The 27,544-nt window shown below is 39.3% G+C and overlaps 1 protein-coding gene across 22 annotated transcripts in view; it reads right to left on the minus strand.

Annotated features, from left to right (window-relative positions):
* Dock9 (dedicator of cytokinesis 9) overlaps positions 1 to 27,544 on the minus strand; it is a 261,185-nt gene that overhangs the window by 14,036 nt on the left and 219,605 nt on the right. For 9 of the 22 annotated variants that reach the window (XM_063246968.1, XM_063246962.1, XM_063246961.1 and 6 more), the window contains exons 40-50: positions 21,373 to 21,510; positions 21,076 to 21,258; positions 19,270 to 19,383; positions 18,932 to 19,147; positions 16,567 to 16,624; positions 15,632 to 15,709; positions 14,077 to 14,183; positions 4,006 to 4,128; positions 3,278 to 3,391; positions 2,608 to 2,643; positions 1,614 to 1,760 (exon numbers count right to left, since the gene is read on the minus strand). In XM_063246968.1, coding sequence (XP_063103038.1) covers positions 1,614 to 1,760; positions 2,608 to 2,643; positions 3,278 to 3,391; positions 4,006 to 4,128; positions 14,077 to 14,183; positions 15,632 to 15,709; positions 16,567 to 16,624; positions 18,932 to 19,147; positions 19,270 to 19,383; positions 21,076 to 21,258; positions 21,373 to 21,510 — 1,314 coding nt within the window. The remainder of the gene's footprint in view (positions 1 to 1,613; positions 1,761 to 2,607; positions 2,644 to 3,277; positions 3,392 to 4,005; positions 4,129 to 14,076; positions 14,184 to 15,631; positions 15,710 to 16,566; positions 16,625 to 18,931; positions 19,148 to 19,269; positions 19,384 to 21,075; positions 21,259 to 21,372; positions 21,511 to 27,544) is intronic. The other 13 variants (XM_063246978.1, XM_063246966.1, XM_063246977.1 and 10 more) reach the window with 3 other exon arrangements.

Here is a 27,544-nt window from a genome sequence, read left to right on the forward strand (position 1 = left end):
GCTAGGCTCTAACTTTCAACCCTCCTGTCACAGCCTCCCAGAGTGCTGGAACTACAGGTCTGCACCACCAGGCCTGGAATTTCCTCACTCTTTATGTTCAAAGCTGTATTCATTTACCAGCAACAAGAATGGAGAATTAGTGTTTGCGAGAGGACAGGATCCTATAACTCAACTGCCCATCAATGACCACATAGTAAAAAGGGATGGATGATTGAGAACCTAGTTAAAAGGTGTAACACAAACGCCACCAGGTGAGCCAAATAAATGTTTTTTGGTTTTAGAGAAAAAGGCAAATTAGATCGTAGTCCATGGAGTAAGTGAGTGTTAATAACACTGTGCTGACATTTCCAGTTAAAGTGTATTATTTCTCACTTTTCCTTTATGAACTCTGTAAAGGAGTCAAGACAACAGACAGCAGCAGATGAGGAAGTCTGATGAATTCTTGAAACACAGGTACATGGAATGGAGAGTGCTAATCCATGATCTCATGGGTAGGTAGCACACAGAAGTCGGTGTACCTTTTAAAAACCCAGAGGACCCGCACCTGTAGCCCCTAGAATTAGGATGACCATGTGGAGTGGAAAACTGTGCTAGTGGCCATTAGAGTTAGGACCAAGAGTTAGGATCTCTGGGTTCTCTTTCCTAGTGTCTCTTCCAACACACAGCAGAGGAGGTCCTCTGGAGAAAGTGATCTGGAAAAACTTGAATAGGTCCATTAGTCTCAACAGGAAGCAGGAGCAATGTACGTCAACAGGCAGAACAATGAGGCAAGTGAGAGGCTACAGGACAAATGTGAGGCTTTTCCCCCCACTCCTCTGTTGCATCCTCAGCCCTGCAGTCAGACCATACCCCTGCCTTCCTTGTCCCCTGCTGGCTCCGTATCTAGTCACCTAGACAGGACACTGGAGAGTTCTTTGGAGAAAATGAGTGGCTCCAAGGTAACAGATTCCACACTCTAGGGACTTAGGGAAAGCTGGAGAAGGAAAAGAAACATGGACTACTCCAAAATGGTGTGTCTAGAAAGAGGTAGAGAGCTGAGGAGTAGAGAATTTTTAATGTAAAGAATAGGAGTGCTATCTCTCCTCAGATTTGGGAAGCGGCAAGACATCCAGCTTCCTGGAAATGTTCTACACAGACACATAACTACACAGAACACCTCTGCAAATTCATGCAGTATCATCATGGAGTCAAATAACAGAGAAAAGCTGCTTAAACAGAAAGTGGCCTCGCTCCTACAGTCAGGCCTGCTGCTGAGTTCATTCCTTGGTCTGTCCATCCAAGGATCAAGTCATGTGTGCTGTGTCAATCTCAGAAGAAAAGGGTAGTGGGGAACAGAACGTGGACTCTTCTAATGTCAAGACTAAAAATAACACATTATATTCCTTCAGATATTAATTATTTGTAAAAATTAAGCAATGAAAATTTGCTTAATGTCAGGTACGTAAAGCATAAAGGTTCTAAGAGAAAAAAATATAATGCCACTCAAGACCAGATATCCTTAAATTTTTTGAGTTTCCTACACACACTTATGAATATATAATATATTACTGATCCTATGTAACCCATCAAAACAAAACTGAACTGCTATGAAACTTATCTAAATATGGTCATACCTTGCCAGAATCCTGTATCATTTTGACATTTTCAGAACCAAATTTATCTGAATAAAGTTTAAGGAGACGCTGAGAAATTTCTGACAGTGGTGTGAGTTTGGGTTCTTTGTAAATATATTCCTTTCCATCTTCATCTTCAAAAAATCCCTGCGATGTAAAGCATAATTAGAGTTGTCCTGGAACGTAAGCCCCAGCCTTAACACCCAGGAAAGGTTCTTTATTTATGGGGAGGGGTACAGGGGAAGAAAAGGAACACTTCTAAAGTAAAACCCTACTTAAACAGGCTGTCGAAAAAGGAAGGAAAGTGATAATGTGGGTCTGAGTGCAAAAGTAAAGGACAAACACAAAATTGCAAACTTATTCAAGAATGCTGTCATTGAATGTTGAGGAAAATGAAAGATCTGGGATTCAAGACTGTGTCCTCTCAGCAATGGCTAGTGATGAAAGTCAAGCCTGTTTCACATTCCCAGCAAGCAGAAGTCACTAAATACTGACCCATGGCCAGCAGCAGGTAGGCCTCAGAAGTGCACATGCAACCTCTCTCCTGACCACTCCCACTGGCACAGCATCAGTGGAAGCATTCAGGTCTGGAGCGGGTATAGCAAAAATCACATAAAGTTGGGGTAAATGATACTTGCTTTAACGATGAGGAAAAATTAGTATTAGCATTAGAGGCCTGCAACAAAATATAAGAAAATCTTTTCACTATAACCAAAATTATTTGTTTCAGCACTTGATCATGTTTGGCTATAAGGCTTAGGACTACATGGGAAGTGAAAAAGGCTGAAAATTTAAAAGTCCAGATTGAGGTTAATACTTGAAATAAAAAATTTAAAAAGCTTCTCATCTAAAATAAAAGAGAAAATAGTGCAAAGACAATAGATGAAAAAAAAAGGCAGGCTAACATGAAACAAAAAACATCCACATCAAACTAGGAACTTAGATGCAGTACTTTCACTACATTACTTGCTTTTTAAGCATTTACTGTAATTACCTCCACATCTGTTTCACTGTCAGTAAACTGGTATTGCTATAAAGTTACAAAAGACAATAACAGAATAAAGTGAAGGTTACATAATGTTCATAGAAAATTGCATACTCTAAATAAATGATTTATACATTTGAATGTTAGAGACTTGAAGGTTAAAATTTAAGTTAAATTAAATCTTCCAATACAGGGTTTCTGAAATATTACAATGGTAAACATACTTGTGGAGATATTATGTTGAAAAAGATAAAAATGCAAAGGCACAAAGAAAACCATAAAGTCTTAATTTTGGTTTAAAACATGCACTACAGATGTATAAAGTAATGGATGATTTATTTCTGTAAATGGAATAAAATGTTAATATTTTGGAGTTTGTAGTGACTAGACAGATATACATACAGACTTGAAACTTGCAAACCACACTGAAGTACCAAAGATGCCGCTAAGAACGTTTATGAAGGAAGAACTTACCGCTGCCTTAAGAAGTAACAAAGAAAAGACAGGAAGAAAGAAAAAAAAGCAGAAAGTTTACTACAGAGGAAGACAGGAATCATACTAAATATGACAAATTCATCAAATCAGTGTTTATAGAATACAAGAAGTTTATAAGATATAACTTTATAGTGTTCCAAGTTTTAAAAAGGCTTAGAATCTATAGAATGGAGGCAAGGCTCACCTGTCCAAAGAAGGCCACCCGGAAGTAGGTTCCCAGGAGCCTGCGGCCAGAGTGCATGACCTCAGTCACTTTGCTGTAGGCCCGGTGGAGCGTATCATATAGATGGGCTAGCCTCTAGAAAACAGAACAGAACCTATTTCTTCCCACTGCAAGTAGCAGATTCATTTAATAGTAACAATTAAATGTGACAATATAGGTGAAAATTTCTTAAGCTTGAGTTAAAAAAAAATCAAGATTATATTTTGACCATATATCTTACAGTGATTATTTATGAACTGTAATGTCTCCTACTCAAAGTACAATCCATTCTAGTTTCAACATAACAGGAGATATCTGAGGAAGTCCTCGATGCCATTTTCAGTCTGCTTTCCTGCAAATGGCAAACCTCCTCAGTCCAAGAAAAAAGGAAGGGTTACCATATTTCTATACTGGTAGACTATGCAAGAGTCTGAGGAAAACAGTGTTTTTTACAACACTGTTCAAGGCAATAGTGCTGAGGTGGAAATCCTTGTAGTTTAGGATGTGGGATTCTGTGGAGGTGAGAGCCAATATGTTTTGATGTCCCTTGATTCTTCAGAGGTAGTTACTGGTGATCATTTTGCATTACATGGAGGGTCAGAGACTACCTGATCATCAGTGAACCAAGGCTCACTTGCTCTCTTTGCACAGACTAGGCCTGGGAATATGTCACATTATTGTTTAACAGAAAGAGACAAAAAGCCAGATACCTCAAAATCCCTGCGTTTCTCGTATATGGGGATAATGAGTTTATAGATGTCGGCAATCAGCTCATAGCGTTCTGCCTTCCAGAGTCCGTCTGCACACTGCTCAAGGAGCTCCATCAACACATCCTGATAAAACAGAAAGGTCACCAGCCAGAGAAGAGGTTATGGAGAGTGTGACACTCTTCCTTTGGAAAGAGTAACTATTAAAACTGCTGGAGAAAATTTCAAAGTGATATCTTCAAATACTATTCATGCTTGGGACAACTTATTCTCATGCTCTTTTTAGTGATCTGCTTTCCAATCATGTTTGCATGCATAAATTGGAAAGGAGTCACACTGCATGACTGCGCATTAGTAACATGCATGGAAAAACTGATGCTGATAGCTTCATAAGGCTCTGTTTGTGTTCTCAGTTATCTTTCTAAAAATATAATTTAGAAGTTTCTTCTTCCTTTCTAAGGGAACAACAAGAGTTACTAAACAGGATTTCAATCCAGATTAAATACCTTACAGGAACTCAGTGATGGAGTGTGGTGGGTACTATGCTTGCCTCACCAACATCCTCTCCTCGCTCCTTTGGAAACTTCTTGCCATTGAATGTGCATGGTCCCTCTTACTTTTTTAAAGCCATGGACTTTGGAGGAAGGCAACACTACCCAAGGCCCAAGAATTGGGGCATGTGGCTCAAATGTATACTAATTAGCAGAAACCTATTTCCCAGCTGCAACCACTGCTTCATCATAGGTGGGCATGTGGCCTAAGCAGGCCAATCAGGATTGAGTTTTAGGAGCCAGTTTGGATTTCTACAACAGATGCTGCCACCAGAGAGGATACAAAGTGGCAGCTCAGAGCCTGACTGGAGCTAGCATTTATCTCATAGCCGCAGAAATAGCCTTTCTGTCTTAGTAACAGGGTGAAAAGCCTCCTTCTGCCTTGACAAATTAACTATCAGCACTAACTTTGTTATCTGAATGATGTCAATCTATCCATGGAATTTCCTAGTGGGATCCAACACTTGATCTTTACTGTTTAAAGCCATTTAAGAGGGGTTTTATTACTGATGCCAAATAAAATCTAATGTGCAAGTCTGTCATTTGACTAGTCTGGACAATGTGTTTATCTAGATCTTTTACTCATTTTTACTGGGTTATTTTCGTACTGGATTTTGAGAGTTTTTTATATATTTTGCATAAAAATCTTTTTCTAGTTATATGATTTGTCTCTGGATTTTAATAGTGTCTAGAAGGGCAGAAGTTTTAAACCTTGATAACCTCATATATCAAGTTCTTATTTTCTAGACTGTGTGTTTTAAGGTATATCTCAGAAATGTTTAACCCAAGTTGACAAAGATTTCCTTTTATGTTTTCTTCTAAAAGTTTTATAATTTGGACTATGATCCACTTTGAGTTGTTTTTGAATAAGTTGTAGAAGTTTTTTGGTTTTTTTTGCTTTGCACATGTACACATGCTCAATTGTTCCAATACTACTTGATGAAAGACTATCTTTTCTCCACTAAATTGGGTTTGAACCTCGTCAAAAACCAACAGATCATAAATGTCCTAAACAGGATTTCAATCCAGATTAAATACCTTACAGGAACTCAGTGATGGAGTGTGGTGGGTACTATGCTTGCTCAGGACTTTACATTTTATTTTATTAATATATGTTTATCCTCATGCCAACACCACACTGCTATGATTACTATCATAGCTTTATTATAGAAAGGTTTTTCTATGGCAACACTGCTGATATTATGAGCCAGATAACACTTTTTTGTAAGAGCCAGTCCCGTACATTGTAGGTTATTTAACTACATCCTTAGCTTCTATCCATTAGATGCCAATTACAGTAACATCTTTTCCCTTGCCTTAAAGTCATGACAGTAAAAACATGTTTCCAGACACTGAAATATACGCTAGGAAGAGGGGAGGCTGTGTGTGCAAAATCATTCTCAAATGAGAAACACTGCTTCATAGTCTTGAAATTGGTTAGCACGAATCTTCTAGCCTTTTGGGTATTCTAGTTCCTTTGCTTTTCCACATAAATTTTTGTTGTATCTATCGTATATAAAACTGTTATTTGTGTGACTAAAGTTGGCACTGGTATGCCAGTTGTCTCATGCTTTATCGCAGGTCTCATTAAAAGCAGAGGTACACAGTAGCCACAACTGCTATAAGCAAAAAGAAATCAGAAAACTTTCCAACATCATCCGTTTTCCTGTGCATTTATGAGGATGCGCACCTTTCTTACTTTTGTTCAATCCTTTCCAATGGACAATCACTAAACACAACCAACTTTCATCCTTTGTATGCTCCTCTGATTACAAAAAGCCAGATAAAAGAAAAGCACAAAACTAAAAGTTGTACAATTTTAAGAGTATACTTACTCTTCTGTATTTCTAGAACGTACAGAATATTATTATGGGTCTAACTTCAGTTGGTGTTTGTATGGATCAATAAAGATTTCAGAGCACAAAAATGCTCTGAACACTGTAAATGCTATATAATAATTCACAGGTTAGTTAAAATATCTTATTTCAATCATCACTTTCTACTTTGTACTAATTTTAAAAAACCCACCGAGTATTTCCTGGGTAAATAAATCAACCTGCATTTTTCTTAGTAATATTAGCAATATTACTGGGTAATACTAGCGATATTGGTAATACAGGGTAATTCTTTGCTATAGAGAAATGAACTAAGATTCCCTTAACAAAGCCTTGCACTTCTTGCATATTACAAATCAAACACTCTGCCAGAAGGTATTGCTAAGCTCTTTGTTTCTCAGGGATGCTATGGAACTACAGTAATTCTGGGAAGTATCCCGAGAAGACTCCATTTCCTATGGGGTAAGAATACCGCACAAAGTATTTTTCTGACAATGAAACAGCCAAGGGTATGGAACTCTTCTCACTTTCAAACTCTTTTTACTTTATGAATGAATCATTTGGCCCCTTTTATTCCAAATACTAGACATGACCTTGTGCTTGCCAGGCAGGCACTGTGTCCTTGGCTCTGAAAAATGTAAACTTTTGTGATAAATTAGTTGGTCCTACCAGTATGCCATAATCATGTAGATATAAATGCACAATGATAATACCTTGTTTATTGTGAATGGGATGAAAGAAACCTAAAGATTCTTAATTTCATGCTGTAGTAGTTAAAGCATAAGAATCTGAGTAGGTTAGTGAAATAATTTAATTTTAATGGAAATAATTTTAATGAGATTTGATAAAAATGTGAAAATTCTTCTCAAAGTTATAATTATGTACCTTCACAACCATATCATTTAATCATTCATTCATTTCTTAATTTGTTCAAATACTTTACCAAGCATCTATTATGTATAAGACATTACGCTTTACACTGGACTCACAAAACCAAATCAGGTCAAATTAAATCTCCATTATTTCTAAAAAGCTCTCACTACATTTTTAGCAAATATGAAGGGGCCACGTGACATGAATGAAGTCTGCTCTGAAGACAGGATCCTCAAAGACATACACACATATAGTCATCCTTCGGAGCAGAAACTGTGGCACTAGCCTCTTGACTACTGTCAGAGGAGATGTGACACGGGTGCTCGAATACCAGAGACAGAGGAAAAGAAACTGATTTCAATTACATGCCCTAACTGCACTGCAAGTCCTGAGGGCAGGTCTGAATTGAGGGCATCAGGGGCTGGTTTATTTAGCAGTAGCCAGTGGTGTCAGGGTGAGTACTGAGGAGGCCAACTATCCTGCCCTCCTAGAGCTTAGAGCCTAAAGGGGGAGATGGATCCACCAATATTTACAAGATGGCAGTAAGAGTACTGATGACGAAACTGCAGGGAATCAAGAATGCAGACAGATGATATCTCTCTGGGTGGTCTCCTGAATGAAATGTTCCTAAATGGCAATCTAACATTAGAACACTATTTTCATTCATGCTTAGCCAAATTGGAAACAGATGCAAGATTAATAACAATCAAAATGCATATAGTATATTCATATTGGTATATAATATATATGTGTGATATGATATAGGTAACTGAGTACATCATGAAAACCTGTTAGATTTGGCACAGAAAGACTTTGTTCAGAGAGACTCCCCAGAATGGTTGGGAATGGGAAAGTTTGACAACACAAATAGCGTTCAGTAAATATTATGACCTAAGTACCATAATTCTTGATTAATTATCAAGAACTAGGAAATAACACATCAACTTTTATACTACAGTGATCACTATTTTTCCTCTTTTCTGATTCAGGAAACATTCAAGATCTGTTGTCTTTCAATCCAAATATCGATTACAAAGTAATAGTATTAGTTATTACAAAGTAAACAGTAATCTGTGCTACAAAAAGTGGTTAGTGTAGATTTTTCCAATAACAAACTAAAAGTGATTTTTATTTTTTAAAAAGGTATGTCCTCTCATAAAAGTAGTGTGGATTATAGAACATCAAAGCTTAATTTGGTAAATTATTCAAGCTAATGTCAATTCTATACTTCACATTTACAGCTGATGCAAAGATATTTCAATATTTATATTATTTAATATAATATCCAAATAAAGCAGAAAGCAGACACTTGAGTTTGACAGACCACATCAATCCAAAAAAATTATAGCATTTTAAAAATTAAGAAACCACTACAGTACACATGAACACTTTTCTCAGCAGAAATTCTACTCATTTATTTTTTTGGGTTCAAGGTCTGTCTTGCTGTGTAGCTCAGGCTGGCCTCGAACTCATGGTAATCTTTCTGCCTCAGTCTCCTGTGTGCCTCACCATGCCTGGCCACTAGTTTATTTTGCATTCTCAACAACCACTGCATCGGAAAATGCAGAACTAATCCAGACAATGGTCAGCCTGTGTGATAGCTTTGAAAGTTACAATGGAAGTTATCATGCAGAATATCTGATAATTTTATTACCTTGTTTAATAAAATATAAAAACCAAGACATTTTTTCTAAATTGTTGACATATGCAAAAGGACTAGTTGAGGGGGCCTCAGTGAACTCTGTGGATCTATAAATTAGTACTTTTTAAACAGTACTTATGGCTAAAGCCATAAGTCACTAAGGAAACTTTTCAAAATGTAATTAGCCAGTCCCATTTCTACCTGTGTCACAGTGAAGTGACTGAACATCTGTTTGCTGAAATGGCACTTTAATGCTGTGCCTGTGTGTGAGGTAGTACTTGTGCAGGGTACTTTGAGATTTTCATTTGGATGCTACTTCTTCCATTTTAGGATTAATTGAATATAATTGACTTTGCCTATAAAGCTAGGTGGTATTTCTATTATCTATCACTTAGCAATAACTGGAAACCTGGGAGCTGGTTCAGGGAATAAATACTATCACATCATCACTCCACAGCAAATGATCTTTGACTAGGTCGTTTTTCAAGACAGTTGATGACTGTTTACATCAGAATAATTGCTTGGGATTGCTTTTAAAAATACTAATTTCTGGGCCCTACACTTACACAACTGAACCTGAGGATTAGGGGCAAGGGTGAAAACCTGTGTTTATAACAGGTATCCATGTAATTCTTAAGGACACAAAGCTGGAGGCCACTGCAGCAGGTGCCAGGTTCCTCACTTACATATCCCTGAGCTGGCACATGGCACACAGCTAGTTTGTGAATCAATCAGCATATGTCTGCAGAAACGTCATGGAGCACTTAACACAACTTCCAGTTCAGAGTCTAAGGGTCTATGGTTTCCGTTTCTCTCCTCTGCTTCCCCCTCCATAGGGAGAAAGCATCAGAAGCTATGGCAGTGACCTCTATCTTGCTCATTCTGGTTTCTCTAGCAGCCAGTTCAGTATCAAGGAGGCTCAGTACATATTTCAAAATGGAGCAGGTTATATTTTGTGGTATCAAGTAAAGCTACAGAAGTTACACAAATTCCACTGGCTGAGTTCCCTATTCAACTGTTACTGCTTTGGAGACTTACAAGGAAACAGTTTTAACTTTCATGGTTCTAAGAGGACTCTCAGTCAGGACAAAGTGGATGGCTAAACAGCTCCACAGAGCCACAATCACCAGACTTAGATGAGACATAAATACCAACCAAGGGATATGTTCTGCTGATTTCTCTATCTTGGGGTGGTATAGGGATATAAACACTTTGTGTTTGTTACTGATAATTATTTCTGAAATAGAAGCGATTTTGACTAACAGAAATCAGAGATTTGTCAGGTTAAATTCAGATAATGTTTTAATACTCAATGGCAATTCTACAGAGGTGAGACTTGCTGCTTTATGTAACAGCTACCGGGCAAAATATATTCAGTTCTCTTTGACTGAGGTGGCTCCAGGTCATCCCGAACTCTGGATTAGCGAATGCTGCCTACTTTCTAGGGAAAATGCAGAGTTAGTTTTTTGCGAGGCTCATGTTTATATTTTGTCGCTCGATCAATACATAACCTTGTTTTATGTGATTCTGTTTACAGACGCCATATATATATACATGTACACAAACATATATACTCATATGTGCTCATTAGCATTAGCATTAAATCCATGGCCAACATTCTTGCACTTAGGAATCCTAGACTTGCACTACCTTTGGGGCCATTTTAAACAGCAAGATCACTAGTAAAAGCCTTAAGAAGTTAACACAAAATATGGCACTAAATACATAATGAATGGACACTTGCTCACAATATGAGGGTTGAAAGAAGGCAGAGTGCCAAGAAACATTAGCAAGTACATGAGTGACGAGAATGGCCTGGATCTCCCTTTTCCCTCTGGATTCCCTGATCTCCCAAGCTCTGTGCTCTAGGAAGTGACTCAGCAGGACGGTTGCCTGCCAGATGGGCCTCCTATCGTCAGCTCCCAGTGCAGTTGGGCCAGGGGCAGGCTGCAGGGCAGGAGGGGCAGTGAAGGTGGGCAGAAAGTGGGCGTGGGTGTCCCTACCAAAGCCCAAAAGTTCTACCAGGTGGCCCCTCCATGGATTTTGCTTTTCCCACTCCCCACTCCAACGTTCTTTATTTCTCCCAAATCTCTCTGAACTTTTAAAAACAGTCCTTTTTTATGAGACTTTCTTCACTTTCTCAAGTGTGCCACTACACTGCTGGGACCCTGATGCTGTACCAGTTAACCAGGGAGGGATCGAAACACTACAGGACCAGGTAGAGAGCTCTGATACCGCAGCACTCAAGACTTCTTCAGTCTGGACAGGCCCAGACTGTAAAACAAAACTCTACATGGGAACTGGATCTAATCAAAAGCAGTGAGAGGGCATCTCCTCTTTGGAGAAGACTTAGGGAAGGCAGAATTGGTACCAGTAAAAATGCATTTGAAGCCTGGGTCTAAGACAATTGTGTATTTTTATATAGCTCCTCTAAAAAAATTAGTTCTTGACAGCATCTAAGGCATTTAAATTGTATTTACTGATCCAGATTAAAAAGGCAATGATTTTATTATACTGTGTTACATACTAATTTTCTGTCAGCTCTTCCAAGAACTCCTTTATTTCTGACAGATTTTCATCTAGCTTTTTTTTTTTTTGAGACATTTGGATAGTCAACATGAAAATGTATATGGTAATTTCTGTTTTCCCATCTTTTAAAGTCTCTTTCTCATTCCTCTCCCATGAGTTTCAGTTTTGGTATTCATAACTCTGACACACCACATCTTAACTACAGATCATTATGTGTTACAGATCTTGTTAAAGATTTACCAATTTTATGTTTCAAGGACAAGGTAGAAAATCCATACTCTAAAAATAGTTGATAAAGTCCTTGTCACATGCTTACTTCTTACTCAGATGGGGTACCATTCATAAAATTCTCCAACAGGCTCTGCTCTTAATTTTATCAGGTAGTTCATTAGGTTCTTGTGATTACTTCAATCTATTAGCAATCAGATGAGTAAACTTGACCTTTATTTGATTGCCCCTACTGGGTAGGTTACTGGAAACTGTTTACTTTCAAATCTGCTGTTCTTGGCACAGTAGCTTATCTAATTCCAAATAAAATGCTGCCCTCCAGAGGTCTGACTTGGTGCAGGGGAAAGGGGAGCTTCTGCAAGGAGGCATTTGTGTGCAGCCTCTTCTCAGCGAAAAACCCAGTGAAAACTGGCCTTGAGGGGAGGTGAAAACCGAGAACCTGTGGGCTTTGCTCTTTCTGTGATAGGTTTCATACTTGAGAGTAAAATGTTAAAGACAAAAATCACCACCTGTCCAGGTACTTTATGATGCAAGTAGTAGGGCTGTTAATGCCATGAAATAACCAACTTACTTCCCCCAAGGATAATTAGAAAACTATCTATTGTGATTAAACTTATTTTAACATTTAAACTTCATGAAGTACATTCAATATATTACCTCTTGTTCATATTTATTTTTTAATTTTGAGACCCATTTAAGACTAGACATTTTACGACAGTGGTTCTTAAGCTTTTACATGTTTTATGATTAACTGAGGACTCCAAAGAACTTTCGTTTATGTGGGTATTTTCAATCAATATTTATAATCTTGAAAAGAAAACTGAAAAAATATAGAAAGATGTTAATTTAAAAACACACCTGTTATACCTTAAAAACAACATCTTAAAATAAAAAAAAATGTTATTTTCCAAAGAAACTTTTAAAAAAAGCAGAGGAGGACAGGAAGAAGGGTAAGGGAGGCAGGGAAGGGCAGACAGAGATAGATAGATAGAGAAAGAGACAGAGAGAGAGAAGAGTAGCCTTGTTTTACATTTTTGTAACTCTTATATCTCATACCTTCAGCATTAAATCTGTCTGGTGCTTAGGTTGATTTTGTTTAAACAAACAAAATATCCAGTCTCACATAAACATCTGGTTAGAAAAGTAAGGACTTCAATGGCTTCATGGAAAGTTTAGGATCACACTTTAAAAACCAAGTACTTTTTGGGCTGGTTCACCATATGACAGATGTTTGATCATGGGCCCTCCTTACCAGCAGGAAAATGGCTAAAACCTGAAATATTAACTATGTGGAACCATACCATGGTCCTTGAGAGAGAAAGCCAGTAAAACGTAGGCAGAAGATAGGTACTCTTTTCTCTGTTGGTTCTTTCTCTCCATATGAAGAACTAGGTAACTTTATTTTTCCTTAAAGATGGGCAGAGGGCTAGAAGTTTACCTCAGCAGCATAAACGCCTGCCTGGCAAGTGGGAGGTCATCAGTTTGATCCCCGGTACCAAAAAAAAGGCAGGATTAAGAAGCTTTCCCTGACTGTTTCACTTTTAGGCTGAGGAAGGCAGTCACAAAAGAATATATTATTTAGACAGATATTCTCAGAAAAGGAAATATAATCAATAGAAGCACAAAACTTGCATTGCTCAAATTCCTAGCTGTACATCAAGATACTCTGTAGATAGCTAGCTGTGGGGCTATCCTGTTGTGACAAGAAACTTCAGGAACCACTACCGTTGTCTACTGTCATTTTCTGTCTTTATGGCAGTGGGATAGGGTGGGTCTCTGTCACAGAACCATGCAGAGGCAGAAACTGGGCCCTCCCAAAACAGGGCTGTCTCTTGGGACTTTGATGGTTGGCCCTTGGGAATGTCTACAATTGAAGTCACTAAATAAAACTCAGACTAGAGAAGCAATAATACTCATACACTAGATAAACTCAGACTAGAGCAACAATAAAACTCATACACTAGAAAAACTATCAGACAAACAACTTTCCCACTGAATATTATGGATTGGTCAGCTTCACTGTACTACAAACTGGCCCCTTAAAACCTCTCCCTGGAGATGAGAAGGCACTGGTATGAGGAAGAATGGCGAAGCTTTTGCTGCTGTGCTTCATGTTCTAAAGAACCATTTTACTGGGGCACTGTGGAGGCATCAGTTGCAGGAAGAAAAGCCCAGGATGCTGCATTGGCAGGGATCTACAGGATCCTTGCCAGCTGGGTGCAGTCATGCACTGCTTAACAATGGGGGTTCATTCTGAGAAGTGAGTTGTTAGGCACTTTGTCATACATTGTGAGACCATCACAGGATGGACTTCCACAAACTAGGATGACCATGACATTCCTAGGTAATTCAATCTTATGGGACCAACACTGCATGTGGTTGGTCCACTGTTGACAACTTGGGATCCAATACTCACCTCGTTGAAATGGACATCCTGCATGCCCACATCTTCCATCATGGAGGCCTCCTCATCGATGTTGGGGGTAATCACCCTGAAGGCTGTGCATCCCTGTCTAAACATGCCTGCAAATTGAGAAAGCAGAGGAAAGAGTCGCTACCCTGAATGTGGTCCAGCCTCACAAGTTCTTCCTGTGTTTCTGTGCTGAATGACATGACGAGTTTGATACCAGGTACGTGTCAGCCCAGCAACCACACAGGGCTGGGAGGCGCCACAGGCTTTTCTCATTTGCTTGTTCACATTCAACATTTACCCCCTTCACTTTCTCAACCTTCTTTCATTTCTTCCTCACCTCAATAAAGTGTTTACTCTTTAAACTAAATAAACTAAGAAACTGTTAAGAGTCAAATTATGGCTAAATAATAACAAGTAAATGAAAAATGATTTGCTATACTGACCCACGCTCAGATACTAAGGAAATTAGAGCAGCCAGAGCCAATGAAAGGGATGTAAGTGACTCAAAAATAACTCTGTTTCCTTCAAGCAGTTGGTCTTCTCACCACTTAGGCTGGGGATAAGCCATAACTTGGAGCAGTGAAAGCAAACCAGCTTTCAATGATACAAATAGTCCACTGTAGCATGGGTGCCATAGATTCACCACGGCTGACTTAAAGCTTTCCCTTCTTCTGCACATAGCTGTTTGTATCACTAAGATGTAATCAACTGCTGCAGCTGTGTGCTGAGGGGTGGCCTTAGTTGGATGGACACCAGCCACTGAGAGGTAAGGAGAGGCCTTTCTCTCCAGAAAAAAAGAGCATAAATACATCTAGGGCCTAGGCCTCTGATCCTTAGGAAGAAAGGCATAAGACTGGAAGTGGAATCAATGCCTGAGGTCGGAATAAAGTGTGTGAGCAATAGCAGTCCCCTGGGAGCATTTCCTCATTTTGTACCCACTAAAACAGTTTGAAGTCAACTGAACAATTTCAGTTGTGCAAAATGCTCAAGGGAAAATGAAATATTCTGCTGTTTTACTGTGAGATACCTGTTCATAATAAAACAAGTCAAAACTGGAACTGAGACTTCCCACATTTTAGTGAATAAGAACACAAAGTATTCTGAAATCAAGACTTGAAAAAGCAGAACTTAAAGGCAGAGACTCTTCTGCTCTATATCAGATCAGGTTTCCAGCCACTCCCAAAGTATCTGGAACCTCCACCATGGTTCTAGTGTAGCACTGCTTTGATGTGGTTATATGAAACCAAAGGGACCCCAGTGAAAGACATTAATCTACATAAAATAAAGTAATGAAAGCAAACCACCATGCTTGGGCTACAAGTACATTTGAATATATAACAAGTACATTTGCAATAGAACAACAAAAATGTTGACCAAAGTACTTTCCTCTATTGTCCACAGGAACAGATTGCCAGCAACTTAAGAGTCCAGAAAAAGGAGAGGAAAAGAAAGCAAAGTCTGTCCATGCAGAGTTAAAACAGAAAATCCCCACACCATTGATTGGCACATGAACAGAGTGGCAGGGGACCCTTGGAGACTGGGCAGTCCTTGGGCTCACCTCCCCGGCTCCTCCTCTGGCAGGTGCTATGGCTGTAGGGGGATTGGAGTGGCTCCCGCTGGAGTGCTAGTTCTGCTTCTAAACATGAGGAAATGTATTACCTGATAAAGTGCCTCAACAGGATATACTAGGTGAACAAGGAATTCTTTAATTTCATTCTCATCTAGCCTTTGTTGTATTACAAATCCAGATTCCCTTACCTCCTACTCTACAGAGCTGACTGTACCAGAGATAAACATTTCATCAGTAAACAGAGATAAACAGTCTCAGCATCTGTGATTTTAAATGCTTCTACTTGTAAATACTGTACATCTCATTTAGCCCAGATCTTTTGTTCTCCAGAATTACACGTGAGGACTACCAGATTTGTTGAGAACCTCAGTATTCCAAAATTAAAGACCATCCTTTGGGGCTGTGATGATTTTGAAATGGAAATGAACAAATAGTATTTTACTAAAGGAATCCATGAATGAATTAATGGCTTGCTATACTGGACAAATGAAGCATCATTAGCCCTGTTTCTTACCCCTGAGAACAGTACAGCCACCTGGACTATCTTTCAGAAAATCTGTCTGATAATTTGCTGTTATAAACATCTTTTGATTGATAAATATTGTAATTTCAGTGAGAACCACCTTCAAGGAAAATAAAATCTTTTCATTACTGGATTGGCTGGTCAGTGACAACACATGCAAAGCTTGTTAACTAGTTTTTAGAAAATGGAGTTTTCAGGAAGTTACCAGGAAAATGGAGTTACCAGGAAGAGGTTATGTGACAACATGCCATCTATTTTTTTCATACTGGCATTTCTGCTGTCCCCACTAAGTCAAGTAAATATCACAAATCTCCCACCTCCAAATCTGAATGGCTCTCACTTGCCTTTGTCAGTTTATAGCTTTATATTCTCTTTACAACATATAGAGGTCATTCCTTACCCTTCCGTGTGAGATATTCTGCCACCAAAGCTGTTACGTGGACATAGCACATTGCTGCCTATAATAAAAGATGTGTCAGAATCATAGTTTATAAAAGCATGTCTAATAAATATTACAACTGAAGGCACAAATTAGTGTTTCTAATAGCTAATGTCTTTCCTCTGAAAAAAGTGGAACCCCTCCCATAAACTGAAATTATTTTAAAATTAGAAATTGAGACAAATGGTAATAAAATCACTAAGCTTTTTTTTTCATTTAGAATCATCACATTTTTAATGTAAAAGAAAAATAGTATTTTTTCTTAGTATCATATACCCAAGGTTTCCTCCTTGTTTCTCTCAAAGCAAAAAAGATGACTGAAGAAAAGGTATGTTTGGAAAAAAAACTCCAAAAAACAAAACGAAAAAACAAACCAAAACTCTGGCTCAAACTGCAGGTGCTAATACATGATTTTAACTTAATAAAGGAAAAATTGTCATTTTCTTCAAACACATAATTCTAAATAACTAGTTCATTATCTTGAAATGAAAGGAAAAATGCTGCTTGACATGTATGTATGTGTGTAGAAATGCACATGAGCAGAGTAGCAGGCTCTCTGGTCTGTGCCTTATGTGTGTGCACAGACAGAAGTCTGCTAGGGAGTCAGAGCCATTACACTGTTTGCTCAGAGAGGTAGAGCTCACATCAGACATGGTTTAATCCATCTTACACTGTACAGGAAGAGAGTACACATAGGTAGGTGTGCAAATGTGTGAGTTTACTGAGCCAGTGCACACCACAGATAGGGAGGCTACCACAGAACTCTTGTGAATTAGTTATGTAAGTCCCTTGAGTACAGTGGGTACTGAATTGCAAAGTGGCCCTTCTCCTGCACAAATTTATGACCTTCCTGGATCTCAGAATATGAAGTTATTTGGAAATAGAGTTGTTACATGTAGATTTAATTTAGATAAGGTCATACTAGTATCTAGCAGACCCTTGATTTGATATAACTGTGTTATATAAAAGAAGAGGCACAGGCATACAGAATATGAGCGAGATTCCACATCATGGCAATGGTAAGGGAGATTCCATATCATGGTAATGGCAACCTTTTAGAGCTTTCAATGATAACAAACAGCCCACTGTAGCATGTTGGCATAGGTTTGCCACCACTGCCACATGACAGTAGAGGCTGAGTGGAGCGTTACATCTGTCTACTAGTCAGTGAGCATAAAGGAGTGCCAGCAACATAAGGAGCTGGGAAAACAAGTCACAGGTTCTCCTTTATAATGCTTATAGGGTGCAGGCTCTATACACACTGTGAGATTGGACTTTTGACTTTCAGAACTGTGAAAAAATAAATTTTTGCTGTTTTAGGTCACCAGGTTGCAGTACTTTGTTATATGGCAGCCACAGGAAGTTAATACACAGAGAAATGACTAAAGCTCAGTGAGCTGCTTTTTCCTTTTTACAAGAGACTTGAGTCGCACAAATCATTAAAAACAATCCTTACATTCTGAGAATGATGAAAACATTGCTATCATTACTAATTTCTTTTCATCTGGCTAATGTTTAGGTTTATGGGTTAACAAAATTGTAATGTGGTATGTACCTTTTAGCACAATGGAGTTGTTAAATAATCAATCTATAAAAACAGTGCTATCAACATTTCAGACACAGAATGTAACCTAACTAATTGAAACCATTATTGAAATTTCAAAGTCAAGGCATGTTTGCTTTAATAATACTCCTGGTCATACCCGCAACTCCTGAACAGAGTCTGAAAAGTATTCTTGTGGGAATGCAGCCCTATTTGTACTCTATAGTCATTTCCCTTAATCTTCCATTTCACTAATGACTTCATCATGACCCTGAGGGGTTAAGAACACTGGCTCAAGGTCATAGAGTTAGGAAATGTCAGTTCTTGGGTTCAGAGCCTGTTTTTGGTGCCCACTTATCCAGCTTCCAGTCATGGATCAGCATACCGCAACCAGTCAGTTCTTAGGGGGAACACTCACATGTTCACTTCACTGGCATCAGAAGAAAGAGAAGCCCTATCATTAACTTAATAACAGAAAGCATTTTTATCATAAACATCTGAATTTTAGGACTACTAAGGAGCTTTAATGCAAAAGGTGGTGTATATCTAGTTAGAAAGGAACTATAAGAGTGTACAGATTTTTAAAGGCTTTCATGTAAGACTCTTTTGTACTGGAGAAATCCCTTACAATCTATATTAAATTATCAAAATGCACTGGTAATTAAGAAGTCACTCTGAGCTTTTAAATGACAAGACAGTTTCCCTCACAACTAGCTTCTTTGAATGAATAATGTATAGCTGATATTTCAAAAACCAAGATCAAGAGGTGGAAGGGTTCCCTACCTCTGAGAGATCCCCATTTTTGACATGGATTCTGGCCATGCTGTCAAGCCACGTCTTCCTGAGCTCAGGGGTGCTGGCATAGGACTTGGCCAGGCTGTACTGGAGGTCCACAAGCATCTCTGGGTCATTCTCATGTTCCTTCATCTGGGCTGTGGCCATCAGGACTGTGCGGATCCTCTTGGTCAAGTCTTTCACATCTGATGAGAAGCTGGTGTGCTAAATCAAACAGAAGAGAAGGAAGGGCACATGGCTTTTGTTTACTTTCTGCTGACCATGGGCACATCGGGTAATAGGGCAGTGTTTGGGGTGAAATCTAAAAGGGGGTTAAGGCTGCCTACCTTGATGAGCCGGTCACTGTTGGCACAGTTGTTGATGATTGACAAGGACTGCTGGAACCTGGTTCCCCCAATGCCGACAACATCTGCAATCAGCTGGCTGACAGAAATAATGACCTTAGGGAGACAGAAACATGAACGAATCAATTCACTTTCAGATGAACATCAGGTCTGCTTCTGTCTTCAGTTAGGGTGTCCAAGAGTCCAAGGCAAAGGTGGGAGGTAATACGCAGGGTTCACTCTAGTGTGGGGAACAATGTCTGACTCTTTTTCTCACTTTCTCCATCAGTGGTACACTTCTTGCCTTGCATTCATTCAAAAGGCCCTGGGTTTGAACCCTAGCACCACAAAAAAGAAAAAAAAAGTGTCCTTCAAAGACTCATATTTGGAAGGTGACTGAGTCATGGGATGACTTGCTCTTAGGTAGTGGGACCTGGTTGGGAGAGGCAGGTTATGGAAGCTGTGACCTGGAAGGGTGTAGCCCACTCCTCAGTTCCTCCCTTCACTCTCTGCTTCTGACTGCCCCGCCATGGACAGCTTTCCTCTGTCCAGTGCCTCCTACAATGCTGCTGAAAATGCAATGAATGAAACGTGTCATTCAAGTGACACAAGTAAGTTACCTGTAAGTTACAAGTGTGAAGTATTTTGTCTCTGCAATATTACCATCCCTCCTCCAGCTGCTCTGACACAATCCTTTCTATCCCAGATATGACAATGGTCTCGTGAGGTGAGGTCCAGACTCCTAGGATCTATTCTTACCACTGGAGTCCAAGATAACACTCTAAATACATAAAGATCTGGATATATTACAGTGTGTTCTCCTCAACTTGTTGTCAACCATATTCTAAACTCTACCTCTAAGCAACCAGTCCCTATCTGGGTAATTGCTATGGTGCACCCATGGTCTGCTACTCTTTAACTGCTATCCCTATCCATCCTTCATGTCCTTTAGGAAGCTGTGCCTGCTCCCCAATCAGATACTCCTCCTGATGCACTCAAATTCCCAGGGGAACACTAGCCACACTATACTACAAGGACTTTGGGTTTGTCCATATGCCCCATGGCTGAAGAAGAGGGTGTTCTGTTCTGTTCTGTTCTGGGCTATGCCATGAATTATAGCATGCTGTTTGTGACAATGAAATAAGGCATAAATGCAGAGATGGAGAAGGAAATACCCTTATATGGTCACTGATAAACTGTCTACAGAAATACTTATCATTATCATATCTAGGTCTCAGAGAAAAGAGTTTAGGATGTTTTATCCCTGGAGAGGGTGCAGATGTTTGTAAATAACAAGATAGAATCACTTTAGGCCTTTTGTTCTTGTCTAAAATGTTTACTATGAAGTGTTCTCACATACATTCTAGTACAGTAAAGTAATACCTTGGTTTGCAAACAAAAGCACTCAGAAAAATTTTGCTCCTGTTCAAAAACTCTGCATCAGGTGACAAACACTACCACAGCCATCTTCCTTACATAAACACAATCGTAGCCATCTTCTCCAGAACCGTTAAACAAATTAAGCTTGTAAACTGAGGCAACACTATACTTCTCGAGTCAACTGAATTTCAGTTAGATCAAGGTGATTCAGTATTTAAATATCAAGTTACCAAATGAAACAAATCCTGGGCCTGCATTTTATAGTATGGAACTTGAAATAAACTATACCAGCAAAAGGGACTTTCTGATTTTTCACCTTGAGGTTGACATTGCAGGTAAACTGGTAAATGTGACAAAGCTTTTTGTTGTTGTTTTCTAATAAGAAAATTCCACTGGAGATAACTATAGAATGAGAAAACTGAAACGCACTTGCAAGTGTGTCCGGACAAAGGACTTCTTCCCAGTGTAGTCGAAGTTGTTCCTCATCAGGAAGTAGAGCAGCTGGGAGGCTTCTGTTCGGATGGAACTCAGCTTGGAGTTACAGCACTTGAGAATCTCGTAGCACAGAGCAGCACACATGTCTGCCCTCCCTTCGTAGAATGTTGAGGGAAACTAAATGGTACACAACAAGAGGGCACAGCACAGCAAAGTTAGTGCTCAGGGTCCAGGCAGGAGGAGGAAAGTGGGTGACCAGAAGCCAGGGCCATCATCAATGAAACAACTTACCTTATAAATTAATGAGCGTAAGGCAGTGAAGACATTTTTTAAAGCCGTTTCAGATTGATGTTTTTGAAGAAAACACAGGTAGACATCAAAAACTTTTTTCATTAGAGGATTGTGTCCATGGTCAGCCAAAAGCTGGTTCTTAAAACACATATCAGCAGCATTATTAGTGAGATACACCTGCACTTCAAGGAAGTTTCATACAAATTTTAGGCTCAAAGACTGCATTTTTCCAATGTAGCAGTGGAAACATTAAAACAACTTTCAATTTAAACAAACTTTGTTGAGTCCCATTGGAGAAAACAGAATGCTTTGGAGGAACAAGTACAGTCTACAAAAAACAAACGAACCAAAAAACAAAAAACAAGTAAAAAGTAAAAACACTTCAGGAAAAGAAAAACAGCATCATGTTTTTTTCAACAAATGGTGTTGCCCTTGTCTGGGGACCCTAGAGGATGCCCTGTATCACAGAAAACCCACTACAGTGCCTGCCATTAGAGAAAACAATTTTTTTTTTAATTTTAAAAAGCAAAACAGAAAAAAAGGATGGAAAAGACACAGAATTTTTAAAAAAGGAATCTTAGAAGCAGTTGTTTAGGCTCCAAGATATAAAAAAATGATCAAACAATCAAACAGTGACAGCACAAACTGTTCTTTTTGATGAACTAACAAGAGATTAGTAGTACAGTAATCTATCTTGCATGCATATACATTTACCTATATACATTTATGTATGTGTATCTACATAAAATCTTTTCCTTTCTTCCTTTTCTCCTTTTCCCTATCCCAGTTCTTTCTTTTTGAGTACTTCTTACCTTTTTATTATTACAGTATCTATTATACATTTTGGATCTTATTATAGGGAAGATATTTAAAATGCATGTGCAACAATTTCAATGACCGAGGTTACCTAAGCAGCAGTTCTCTGTACATTAGTACAAATGACTGGAAGCTAAAGACCATCGCTTTGAGCACCTCTTGTAATTGTGGTGACTAAAGGTAATTTGTATTGATCTCAAGATGTCTCAATAAATTAAGTACTAAAATATTTAAAGTTTTTCTTTTCCTGAAGTGTGTATATATTTTTTTTTGGCAGACTCTGAGTACATATCAATAAATTTATGCTTTGGAATTAAACTTCCGCAATCTTCAATATAGTGTATAAGGCCATTGTAGCTTAGTGCTGATTTGGCTTCTATTATTTTTACTGTGTATTAGCAATTGATAGAGGTGATGTTTGTGACATCTGTCATTTTAACAGAGAGGCACTGTCACAGGTGTTAATTAGTAGATGGGGAAATCCTGAAGTAAAACAAAGCAAGTCCTCTAAAAGAGAGGGTCCCTTCCAGACAGTCTTCTGTGTCATGGGTAATCAGGTCAGTACAGTTATCCCTTATGTGCATGGATTTGTGCAGGTAAACTGAGCCTCAGCACTTCCACCTATAAAATAATGACTCTAAAACTGACCTTTTGGGCTGGGGATTTAGCTCAGTGGCTTAAGTGCCTGCCTGGCAAGCATGAGGTTGTAAATTCAATCCCCAGTACAACCCCCCCCCCCAAAAAAAACTGACCTTGCACAGGTACTGTAAAGAACAAAAGCATGTGTTTTGGTCTAGCTAAGTAAGAGGTAGCTAGTAAGATTTTAACATTTTATAGATTTTATTTTATCAAACAAGAGGACATAATTGCCTTTAATCCTCATTTCAGCAGAAAATCCATATAAACTGACCACTCTGGAAGCCTAGTTAGCTAAAATTCCCCTCAGCTGCCAAACCTACATAATTGCTGCAGGTGCAGCCCAGTAAGATGCCAGCATGGAGCTTCACATCCATGGCTAGTAAACAACACGAACCTCAAATATTTCCAACCCCATTTTTTTTTTATTGGTACCAGGTATCGAACTTACAACTGCACGCTTGCAAGGCAGGCGTTTATGCCACCCAGCTAAATCCCCAGCTCCAATTCCAGCCCATTTTAAAAAGATGTGTGTGTGGGAAAGACACATGCATGCATTTTGCACAAGACAAAAGTGATTGTAACCAAAATGTCAAGACACTGGTATCTCGAAGCAATCTTACAATCTGGCCAAATAAACAGAGGTAACACATTAAATTATTTTTTTACATAGTAAATTATGGTTGGAATCATAGTTTCAGAAAAGCAAGAGTCACCTCATCAATGGAGAGAAATTCTGACTCAAGTAAATCTGACTCAGACAAATAATTCTGTTTTCTTTTTAAGTCTTTAGTAAGTATAAATAATCTCACAGCAGTACAATACTTGGAATTCACAGTGATCTTTATAGCATGAACTACTGAGGTATTATACTGAATTCCATTATGTGGAAGAGGAGCGGTTTAAAGAGCAGAAATTGAGAATGGTGACTAATTAAGTGAACAATATAATTCTCCACTCTGAGCAGCTGTTCACCTCTACCCCCTGCCTGCCCCCATATGCTGATTCCAGTGCTCAGGGAATTACATAGATGCTCACTGAATAGGGCTTTTCCTAGGAGTCTTGCTTTTCACAATCCATTTACTTTTCTAATTATGGCTGGATTGAGGTTTGAGTGAATCTGCAAGTGAGATTTCATTTTCTCTGCTGGAATTACCCAGAAGAGAATTCTTTGAAAAACTGAAAAGACCCTGAGATATGCTTTTTGATTGGTCCCTGTCTCCATATTCTCACTACTTAGTTACTACTTAGTTAAATTTCTTCTCTCCCTCTTCTCCCTCTCAAGGCTTGTGCTTCTCATTTTCACAATTTAGTGTTCTTGGGCTCTGATCTCAAGAATGGCAAGAATAACATTAAGATTCATTTACACCTAGATATAAAATGCTTCCATTAATTTCTCTACTCTGAAATAATAAAAGAAAACAATACAGTGTATTTCATTTTGACTCTTATTGAGGATAGGGAATCTTCATTTAGGAAATTAAATGAGACAACAAAATACAGTGCATGACTTATTTCTAGCAATAAAATGGAGTCTAATTCCTCAGGAATTACTGATAATGGGTTCAGGTCTGATTGTTGAAACACTCTTGCAATCTTTGATTCAGGAAGTAGGCCTTGCAGAGAATGAATGTTCAGTATCAGTAATTCCTAAACCCCAAGAACACAATGTCAACCTTAAACTTTGGGTACCAAAAAAAAAAAAAAAAAAAAAAGGATCCTGAGTGTCAAAATGGGTTGTAAGGGGCATGTTATTTAAGACAGCTAAGCCTTTCCAACACATAAGACATTTATTTTTACTTAGATATTCATTTAAAAATAATTTTAAGAGATTCAGTTTGAAGAGCTGTGTCAGTGGCAAAGGCACTCCAGTCACTCCAGTGACCCACTTCTTGGGCACCTTTTGCAGATGTGTGACAGATTACAAGCCACCCAGCGAGACCCAGGTATTCAATTATACCTGTCTTTTTTAGTCCTTATGATCTTGTAATAGCACTCATGGCACACTTTAAGTCAAGAAAAGGCACTAAATGGAATTGCTAAGAACATGCATTTGCAGATTAAACCTGTAAACACATTGTTAAACAATATTTGACGGTCTATGTTAAAGACTATGTTCATAGTCATAGTAAGATATCTGCAGAATAACTTTTTCTGCATGTAACCATTTCAGTTTACGAAACTCACCCTTTTAAGTAGTAAATGAGATAATATGTGTAAGAACCCCGCGCTGCATACAGTACCTAAGTGCTTGGTAATTTTGTTTTGTGAGATCATTCCAATACTTTGAAATTCACTTACCCCACCTCCACCCCCATATGAAAACACACACACACACACAAACACACATACACACACACACACTCTGACTTGGTGGAGAATAAGGCCTTTGGGACAGGCCCACTATGTGGTATCCTGGCCAAATTTCCTAACCTGTCTCAGCCTCAATTCCACACCTGTAAAGTGGGGGACAATGAGATCAACTAGGTAGGGCTGTTGCGCAGATGAATGCCTGAGGTATGGAAGGCACTCAATAAACAGCAGAAGATAGTACGGTATAACAACAAGCAGAATTCAGGGCTTGAATCTTTTCAAACATTTCATCTTAAGCAACTGACCTCTGGTTGTGTGTGGCAACTTACTAACATGATCAATTAAGAGAGTCAGTATGACAGGGCTCCATCTGTGGATGGTTTTCTTACACAGAACTGCACTAGCTAACAAAGTTGTCATCTTTCTGAGGTGCTCTGACACCTCAACTGAGAAAACATGCGCAGAGGATGATGCTATGGGCCTCACAGACCCATCTGCGAGTTGTGCAAACTCACACCTCTCAGCCCAACATCTAGCAATGCTGAGCTTGCACTGCACAACTGACTGCCCTTCCAGCCGCTGAGGTGGGTGCTGTGCTTCCCACAGCAAACACATGCTCACCAGCATAGAAATGCTGACAGACACTCCCTTAGCTCTCGGTTCAACCCTCCCCAGATATCTCAGGAATTAGGCCCTTTACCATAGGATAGGGAGAACCAGGTAAGACTAGTGCCTGCTGCCAATCTAACTTAGTGCTAACGCACTAGTGAACAGTCGAGTTCCTGCCACATTCTGATGTTTCTCGGTATTTACATTCATGCCTCAAGCTACAGAGTTGGCATAACTGTCACGTTTTAGGTAAGGACATCGGGATAAGAGATGTCAACTAGAGCCTGGTGTGGTGGTACACACCCATGCTAGCACTCTGGGAGGACTGCAAGGGTTTTTTTGGTTTTGTGAGACAGGGTCTCACTATGTAGCTTAGGGTGGCATCAAACTCACTATGTAGTCTAGGCTGGCTTCGAACTTGCAATAATTCTGCCTCAGCCTCCTGAGTGTTGGAATTATAGGCATGCACCACCATGCCTGGAAGGACTGCAAGTTTGAATCCAGCCTGGGCAACTTAGTGACTCAGCAAAACCTAATCTCAAAATAAAAGATACGGGGCCGGGGATTTAGCTCAGCAGCATAAGTGCCTGCTTGGCAAGCACGAGGTCTTGAGTTCGATCCCCAGTACCACAAAAAAAAAAAAAAAAAAAAAAAAAAAAAAGACTAAAAAGGGGTTGCGATGTAAGTCAGTGTAAAGATCCTGCTTCAACCTTCTTTCCTTTCCAGTCGAAAAATGGCAGATGTCAAGTAGAGACCCTGCCCGAGGCTGACGAGATGGCGAATGTTGGAGCTCTAACCCCAAGGTGTCTCCGTGTCCATGCTGTCTCCCGGAACAATGGAGCCTAGTGTGTACTAGCAATACGGAAGTTCCTTTCAAAGATCAGCTCACTCAGCATTCATCACAGCCCCATGAGGTACAGCCTACTTTTTCAGTCTTACAGGTGAGAAACTAGGTCTGGAGACATCAAGTATTTTTCCCAAGACATTTATTCGGCCCATAAATGCTATGTCAGCTTTCATCAGGAACCATCAGATACCATTTCTTGAGACCCGATGACACTTGAAGACCTGAGAATCCTGGCTAATACCTTCCTGAATATGGACAATAGGAAGGACCCTGGAGAAGAACTGTAGGCTGACCACTGAGAAAACTGCCACCACTCTCATGGATGCTGCCCATGATGCCTGTGCTGTGTGTCCTGCCTGCCCATGTGCCTGCTCCTGCCAGCCCTTGTCTGCAGTTTCTTGCCTGTCCTCATGGCAGGGCCTAGGCTGAGAAGAAGTGTCACCACTACTGTTTTGGACTAAAGGATACATGTGTATCATTGATACATGTGCACAAGTCCAGCCACTTACCTTTGAAGCCACACTGCCTATTTACATGAGATATTTAAACTAAACTATCCAACAGAAAATAGAAAGGACTTTAAAGGTCTCTCTGATGGGTCCAGCAGAGCTATGGTTCTCAAGCTGTACAGCCTGAGTCTTAACCCAGTTAGTTTCTGACTGAATAGGTCTGGGCTGGGGCCTGAGAATTCATATTTCCAAGGGCTTTCAAGGGCTACAGCTGGAGACCTTGCTCTGAGAGCCACTGGAAGTGGGTGGGTTGGTGGGTGGCACTTCCACAATGGCTGTGACTACTGAGTAGAACAAAAAAGCAGACTAAAATACAATGACAGGACATTGAGGTCACTATTTTTACTTCCCTAGTAAAGATGTGCTTTATGTGTAGAGACAAGGAAAGCAGAGTATGACTGGTTCTATTTCCCAAATACCCTTGCAATTAAACATACTGTTT

This window comes from Cavia porcellus, unplaced genomic scaffold, assembly GCF_034190915.1.
Source record: "Cavia porcellus strain 051 isolate PalLab524CR breed Dunkin Hartley unplaced genomic scaffold, mCavPor4.1 scaffold_4, whole genome shotgun sequence".
In the NCBI taxonomy this organism is placed as follows: domain Eukaryota; kingdom Metazoa; phylum Chordata; class Mammalia; order Rodentia; family Caviidae; genus Cavia; species Cavia porcellus.